This window comes from Chrysochloris asiatica, unplaced genomic scaffold (assembly GCF_000296735.1).
Source record: "Chrysochloris asiatica unplaced genomic scaffold, ChrAsi1.0 scaffold00140, whole genome shotgun sequence".
In the NCBI taxonomy this organism is placed as follows: domain Eukaryota; kingdom Metazoa; phylum Chordata; class Mammalia; order Afrosoricida; family Chrysochloridae; genus Chrysochloris; species Chrysochloris asiatica.
Genome location: NW_006408658.1, coordinates 6488810 through 6497085, shown reverse-complemented (window position 1 = coordinate 6497085; position 8276 = coordinate 6488810). Strand labels below are relative to the sequence as shown.

The following is an 8276-nucleotide window of genomic DNA, read 5'->3' as shown; positions in this document are numbered from 1 at the left end:
TATCCACCCTGGCTTTGGGGTGCCTCATTGTCTCCCTTCTGTCTATCTGTGTATTCTTTCGCTATCCCTATCGCCGCTGGATCTCCCCTCCTCGTGAACCAAACACTCGTGAACAACACAACTATGTCGAGGTCAGACCCCGACATCGAACCTCACTGCACCTCCACCCTAGCCGCCATCAAGCCCTGCCTTCCTTATTCTATTTCTTGACTGCACCTTCCATAAGTGTTGATTGTGGATCCAAAATTGTGGATCTTTGATAACTTCAATCTTTTGTCCATTTATTATGATGTTATTTATTGGTTCAGTTGTGAGGATTTTGTTTTCTTTACATTAAGGTACAATCCATACTGAAGGCAACAGTCTTTGAGCTTCATCATTAATTATTTTAAGTCTTCTTCCTTACATCTCGCAAGGTTGTATCATCTGCATATCATAAATTGTTAATGAACCCTCCTCTAATCCTGATGCCATGTTCTTCACATAATCCGGTTTCTCAGATTATTTGCTTAGCATATAGATTGAATAAGTATGGTGAAAGGATACAACCCCGATGCACAACTTTTCTGATTTAAGTATCATTCAGTATCCCCTTGTTCTGTCTGAACCACTGCCTCTTAGTCTGGGTACAGGTTCCTCATGAGCACAATTAAGTATTCTGGAATACTGATTCTTCTCAGTGTTCTCCCTAGTTTGTTATGACCCACACAGTTGAATGTCTTTGCAAAGTCAGTAAAACCTGTACAAGTAAACATCTTTCTGGTACTTTCTGCTTTCAGCCAAGATCTATCTGATGTCAGCAATGATATCCCTAGTTCCATGTCCTCTTCTGAATCCAGATTGAAATTCTGGCAGCTTCCTGTCAATGTACTGTTGCAACCATTTTAAAATTATCTTTAGCAAAATTTTACTTGTATGTGATATTAATGATATTGTTTATTTCCACATTCCATTGGATCGCCTCTCTTTGGAATGGGTACAGATATGGATCTCTTCCAGTCAGTTGGCCAGATCTTCCAAATTTCTTGGCACAGACGAGTGAGTGCCTCCAGTGCTGCATAAGTTTGTTGAAACATTTCAATTTGTATTCTGTCAATTCCTGGAGCCTTGTTGTTCGCCAATGCCTTCAGTACAACTTGAACTTATTCCTTCAGAACCACTGGTTCTTGATCATATGCTGCCTCTTGAAATGGTTGAACATCAACCAATAAATTTCAGTACACTGACGTTGTGTATTACTTTCATCTTCCTTTGATGCTTTCTACATCATTCAATATTTTTCCCATAGAATCCTTCAGTTTTGCAACCCAAGGCTTGAATTTTTACTTTAGTTCTTTCAGTTTGAGAAATACAGAGCATGTTCTTCCCTTTTGGTTTTCTTTGCATATTTCATTATAATATTTTACTTTGTCTTCTCGAGCTGCCCTTTAAATATTTTTGTTCAGATCTTCTAATTCCTCATTTTTTCCCCCAGTTGCTTTAGCTTCTCTAAGCTGAAAAGCAAGTTTCAGAGTCTCTTCTTACAGCTATGATCTAGATTAAACTAGATTAAATAAAAATAATTGTTTCATAAGAATTTATAGAGCCTCTGCTCCACTCTATGTCAGGCATTGTACTAACCTAAGAAATTTGTATTAATTACTTTTAAATGTGGAGACATTCGTTTTTGGAGAAATGGAATAATTTATCTAAGGCACACAGCTGCTAAGTGACTGAACTGGGATTTGAACTGATGTCTCCACGTCCTGTGCGCTGCCTACTACACTACACTACTGCTATCACTTGTCATTGTACCGTCCCTAAGGCCTAAAACATGACCAGAATCAGTCATTCTGATTTACATGTATTTTCATCTCATATGCAGAGGCAGGAGCCTAGCTCTACCCAGCTGTGGAATTGGAAGTCAGGGTTAAACTGGACTAATTCAAACCAAGAAAATCAGGGTTAGTCAGTGTCAGGAGAGGAAGGTCAGCTCTGTCCTGTTCAATGTCTGTCTCTGCTCACCATCCCATCTTCCAGTCCCCACAGCTCACCCATCATGCTGTCCTTCCACCTTCCACCACTGTGACGTGGGGCAGACTAGGGTGTAAGTGTGTGACCCCCCAGGGACATAAAGGGCTGTATGTATGGACTCTGCTTCTGTCCCTTATTGCCAGGAGGTAGAGATGATGACCCTGAGAGAACACGGAAGATACAGAGTCTTTCTCACCCTCTCGTTGTCTTCCCACTCCAGGTCAATCCCGGGGCAGGGACCGAGCCTATGGAGGGAGAACGAGGATCCTACCGGCTTCGTGTCATCAAGGCCCTGGTTCAACGCTACATAGACACTGCCCGGCGTGAGTTTGAGGAGACTCGTCGGAAAGGTTAGTTGCTCACTTCCAAGTCTTCTCCATTCCAGTTCCTTACTCTCCTGGGATAAATGAACCATACCCAGACTCATAGCCTTCACCTAGGCGGCATTTACACACATCCCCATCCCACCCTGACCCTAGAAGCCACACCTGCAGTGTAATCCCTTGTAGTCAGTTACCTCCTGGCTCATTCAGATGTTCACTCCACTAGTTTTGTTTAATCTGTCATTCCTGCCCTTATTGCGTCATGCACTCATTTATTCTTTCAATCACTTCCTTAACTATTGACTCATTCACTCAATTCAGGATTCATTTATTCATTAACTTATTTATTCATTCATTCAATTAACATTTATTGCTATGTCCTCCTTTGTTCCAGACCCTGCACTCAGGGGTGGGAGGCTATGTAAAGGAAGAACACAGAGGAAACTTTCAGTTTAGCGAGGAAAGAGACCATCATACCATCACACAGGCAGAGCCTACTGAGGCACAAATTGCAGTGGGAGCTCAAAGGAAGGGAAGAACAGTATCATTCTATGAGAATCATGGAAAGGTAAAGAATAGAGTACCAGAAGTTGAGTAAGAAGGAGGTGGACCCTGAACCATTCCCTGGAGGATGGGTCTGAGCTGGACAGCTGAGATTAGGGTAGTAGATGTACAAATCTCTATCCACTACACATTTTTCCACCCCTGATTCCTGATCCCTTTTCTAAGATCTCCTAAACTTGACCTTCCATACCCCTTACTTAGATTCTTTTGTCCCAGATATCAGCCTACCCACCTGGTCCTCAGTCCACAAGGCAGGATCCCCAGACAGAGAGGCATCCCCTGGGATACTTTTGAGGCAAAAGTGACACAGGGTAGACTCATCTTCTGAGAGACCTCCCCACAATACTCCATTTCCTCCAGACCTCGGCAACAGACTGACAGAGCTGACAAAGACTGTGTCTCGTCTACAAAGTGAGGTGGCTGGTATGCAGCGGACTCTGGCAGAAGGAGGGACACCCCGGCCCACTGATGGTGCCAGCATCCTCAGTCGCTATATCACTCGAGTGCGTAATAGCTTCCAGAACCTGGGGCCCCCCATCCCTGAGACCCCAGAGTTGATAATGCCAGTGATTGCAGAAACCCAAGAATCTGCAGAAACTGAGCCTCAGGACACTGGGGGAACTAGGGCTTCAGCTTCTGGTGAGCCTGGACCCTCTTCCCCAGCTCATGTGCTAGTACATAGGGAGCAGGAAACTGAGGGGCCTGGAGATCTGCCCCAGGAGGAGGGTTTGGGAACCTAGGGGGAGACCTAAGCAGTGGGAAGGTCCCTTTTCTGCTGCTGAGTAGAGTCTATGTTGCTTTCTTTGCCTCAATAAAATTTCTGTTCAAGATGTCAGATGCCTCCAAAGTGGATAAGAATCCTTACTTCCTGATGTTTTGAGGTCCTCCATCCCCACAGAGTGAGGTAGGCCCAGGATTGGGCAGTGTTTCCTTCTGCTGTGCATAAAGTCGCTATGAGTTGGTGCCAACCTAACAGAAACAACAACAATCACCACAGAAATGGGTCCTTCAGGAAGCAGGAAGCAGGACAGAGAGAAAATGGCTTGCTCTGGGACCCCAGGTATCTTTGGCTTAGGATCCTACTTTCCAAACACCAACCCACTGCCATCAAGTCGATTCCAATAGGGTTTCCAAGACTAAACCTTTACAGGAGCAGATAGCCTCATGTTTCTTCCATGGAGGCATTGGTGGGTTTGAACCACCAACACTGCAACACTAGTGCCTAATCCACAGTGCTACCAGGGCTCCTGCTTTGTTGTTGGATCCTGTATAGGGTTTCTGAGGAGCAACTGCTGAGATTGAACTGCTGACCTTGTGGTTCAAACCAATTTTGCAGTCCAGTGCATTAACCCAAAGTGCCACACCAGGACTCCTGCTTTGGGCTTCCTCAAATGCTTTGATGGAAAGAGTTCTGGATTAGGAGGCAGGAAGCCTTGTTGCAAAACAAATTCTCTGACCTTGGGCAAGTGGCTTTCTTCTTTGGCCTCTCATTCCTCATCGGACAAATTGTTGTTGCTGTTAAGTGCCCTCGAATTGGTTCCAACTCACAGTCGGCCCTGTATAGGGCTTTTGAGGAGCAGCTGGTGGGTTTGAAATGTCGACTTTGTGGTTCGCAGTCCATTGCTGATCCTACAGTGCCACACCAGGAATCAGTAGGGCTAAGGAATCCATTTGTCCTCCTTCCTGCTTTCAGAGTTGTGAGAAACATCTGGCTGCTAAACATTCTAGGTCTGTGAGTTACAATGTGTAACAGGGGCCAAGAGACTATACTTTTGTAGTCCCTTAGCTCCAAGTCTGGCATGACCAGAGCAGAGCAGATGCTCCAGCCTCTCAGAAAAAAATCGATCATGAAATTTGATGTCTCCACACTGAAACACCATTTAATTGCGTGGCCATCACAGCACTACCCTTGTTTGTCCCAGGAAGTCCCCACTACATAGTGGGATTCCCTTTACCCTGCCTCAGGCCCCCCACCCCACCACCACCACCCCGGGGAGATGGCTACTAGGGCTAGTCCAGAATCATGTTCTTGCTTCAAGGCTCTCCAAAGCCCTTCTTCACATGACAGCCACTAGTTCCCAGGGCTCCTAAATGGCAAGCATTGGACTTTCAGGGCCCATCTCCTGAGAACCGGAAACCCCCAGGGGCCAAAAGCATGGTCTTCCTGGAGAGAAGAGAGATTGCCTACTTGGAAGGTGAGTCTGGCTGCCCACCTGCCAGAAAGAGAAGAAAAGAAGTCAAAAGGCTTGGCAGTGGAAGCAGAAACAGCTGAGGGCGGGAGGGAGTGGGTGTGTAACTCACTTGGTGCCAACACACAGTCCTGTCTCTTCTCCCCTGCAACAGACAGCACAGTGAGACCTTCCTGCAGACAGGCTCTCCTAGCCCAAACTTCCCTTCCCACCAGGCCACCAGGCTCCCTTTCAATCCATCTTTCTCTTCCCTTTACTGCAAACTTCTGACTTCCCTTCCTCCTCCTTTTTCCTAGATCTTTCTAGTTTGCTCATCCCCGCTCCCACCCAAGCCCATCACTCCTCCTTTCTGTCCTCATCCCTCAGCACTGGGGAATAGCACTTATGTGTCTTATAGTCCCCACCAAGCCTGAAGTCTTGAGAGCAGCAGCAGTATTTGTGTCTCTTTCCTTTGCTTGCTTGCCTCCTTTGACCAAGTTCTTTTAAACAAGGCTTAGGGTCAGAAAAAGGAAATACCCTCTCAATGAAAATTAATTAAAATACCTTAATTAAGGTTGGACTATCTAGAGTTAGCAGTTGGAACTTTTTCAGAACAATTATGAATCATCTGAGAATATTCACAGATCCAGAAAACATTTAGAGGATTTTCCTGTAGGTAGTAGAACCTGAGTCACAGAGGAAAATAGCCTTCAACTTTCCCCTTTAACCAAACGGGTCTCCTTGAAGATACTGGGAATTGTGCAGGGACATCCAGGGATAATTCCAAATTCACACTCTGCCTTATTTCACACACCCTGTGTACCCCATGCACAGCTCACCACCCAGATAGGCGCAGTTAAAGTGGCTGCAGGTCTGATTATAGCTCCAAAGAGTCACTAGGCTCCAGGCTCCATCCTGGGAGAACCCGGTGACCAAGAAGATTTCGTGGGGAGGAATCAGCACCTCACGCTCCTCCGGAAAGGCAGACAAGGCCTGAATAGGGGCCCCAAAGCAAGTCCTTAGAGAGAAGAGTGTGGCATTACCAAATCTGCGGGCCACTGCCTCATCCAGGGAACTGGAGGCAAACTGGCCCATGCGGACTGAGTCCCCCAGCCTCTTGGGTTCAAAACGAAGACTACCTACACCTCGAAACACCACCTCCCCAGATTCCCTGCTGCAGCCCCTATTATCCCGCAGCAGCTGCAGAGCCCTGGTCAGGTAGAAATGGAGGGCCTTGAAGCGGAAGTGCTTCATGTAGAGCTCCCGGGAGCCACCGCCCATCCGCACAGCCTGATTCAGCTCCGAGTACAAGGTATTAGATGAGTTGGTGTAGACCATAATGGCCACTGCATGCTGAGTCTGGAAACCAGTGGGCAAGGTGAGCCCTGGACGCCTGTGCTTCCAGGCCTCCTGGGCTGCCTCCCAGGATTCCCGCAGCAGGGCATGGTGGCCCATTTCTTCTTTCAGCAAGGGGACAGCCTTCTCCTCCATTTCCTCTGAACAGCCCACATAGGCATCATCGAAGGTGTTTGGGGCCAGTCCCAGGGGCAAAATGGGAACAGCCTGGGCCTATAGAAGTAAGAAAAAGAGGAGCCACACAGGAACCGGTGTGAATTCAGAGCATTGGACAGGGGTCTTGGTGCTATAGCAGTTTGTTGTTGTTGTTTGCCGTGGAGTCGGTTCCGACTCATAGCGACCCTGTACAGGGTTTCTGAGGCTGTAAATCTTTACGGGAGCAGAACGCCTCATCTTTCTCCCGCGGAACAGCTGGTAGTTTCGAACTGCTGACCTTGAGGCTCGCAGTTTAGAAACACAAAATTTCATTTCTGTGCCCAAATATCGGGTGTACGCAAACAGTTTAGCAAGGATTTAAGAAGAGGCTTAAATAACACAGGTTTTGGAGTCAGACAGATATAGTTTCAAACCCTGACTTCACCACCGACTAACTAGAATCTTGGGCAACACTGATATTTTCTGGGCATCAGGTTCATCCCCTATAAATTAGGGATAATCCCAAATTCACAGGATTAGTGTGAGGATTAACATGTAGACATTTATTCTGCACAACCTAAAATGGGTCATCTTGTCACTAGAGAGGTTCCTGTAATCTGTGAGAAGTAGGACCAGATGACCTCTAACTACTTTTCTGGCCTTAGGATTCAGTCTGTAGATGATATACAAATGTATAGTCAATGCCAGCTTCCACCCCCTGATACCCAACCCCTTCTTGTCCTCTTTAAACATCGTTTCCCTCTTCTTAGGAAGCCCCTGCAGGTGCTCAGCTACCCCACCCAGTCAGTGTCAGCTCTGAAATTCCAGAGACCTCTCCTGCTTCAGGAGATGGGGTGGGGAAGGTCAATCCCTAACTACCAGGAATGTAGCACAGAGGTAGCCCAATGGGGTCTACCTAGGTTGAACCTTTGGTGGATGCTGGGAAGTGCAGAGGAGAAAGTTTGAAGCAATCAGTAGGGCAGGTATGAAAGAAAGGATCATTGAGGGAAAAAGTGGGGATTCTGGGAGTAGTAAAGTGAACTTGAAGCTCCCTGCAGGGATGAAGATTCCAGAGAGGAAGAGGATTAAGAGATTCTAGGGAAGAGTCCCTGGGAGAAAGTGTTTAGTCATCTTCCCACTTCTCTTCAGGATCTGTCCCCCAACTGCTTTAGAGACCGAGATGGTTGCCACAATTACCTGCCAGAGGGTGTGGAGGCCCACGAAGCTGAAAGCAATCAGTAGAGCAATCAACATCTTCCCTGGGGAAGAAACTCCGGAGGGCGAGGTCTGGGTGAGGGTGGGGCCTGTGGCCGCGGAATCCAATCCTTGTTAGGAGAGGAGACTTGGACCCCTTCTTCTGAGGTGTCAGGGGTCCCTGGTCCTGGACTGGGCCCCCGCCAGCGGAGAGGAGGTGGGACCTTGGTCTAGACTGTCTCCCAGCACAACCCTAGGTCTCCACTCCCCAGACTCGAGAAGCGCCGCGTCTCCTGCCAGGAGGCGTTTTTAGTGGTGGTAAAGAAGGGTTGTAGTTTGGCTCGGTCTGAAGAGGCGAAGAGGCTGAGGACCCGTCACTCGGACGTCGCGGAAGCAGAGACTGAAGGAACTCGGGTGGTTGGGCAGTCCGGGGGCTAAACTATGGTCCTGGGCTGAGCTGCCTGGGAGTTCACTGATAAACAAAACACTGCAGCTAACTATAGCCCCCGCGGTGGTAACCTGA

The 8276-nt window shown here is 47.5% G+C and overlaps 2 protein-coding genes across 2 annotated transcripts in view; one reads left to right on the top strand and one right to left on the bottom strand.

Moving 5' to 3' along the window:
- The window catches only part of LOC102833828 (short transient receptor potential channel 2-like), a 52841-nt gene extending 49201 nt beyond the window's left edge, over window positions 1–3640 (top strand). The window contains exons 20-21 of the mRNA XM_006870382.1: window positions 2234–2363; window positions 3261–3640. Coding sequence (XP_006870444.1) covers window positions 2234–2363; window positions 3261–3640 — 510 coding nt within the window. The remainder of the gene's footprint in view (window positions 1–2233; window positions 2364–3260) is intronic.
- Window positions 3641–5009: 1369 nt separating this feature from the next.
- ART5 (ADP-ribosyltransferase 5) lies at window positions 5010–7813 on the bottom strand. The gene is given in 4 exon segments (XM_006878246.1): window positions 5010–5113; window positions 5202–5234; window positions 6112–6637; window positions 7757–7813. Coding segments are annotated over 4 exon segments (720 nt in total).
- Window positions 7814–8276: the final 463 nt, after the last annotated feature.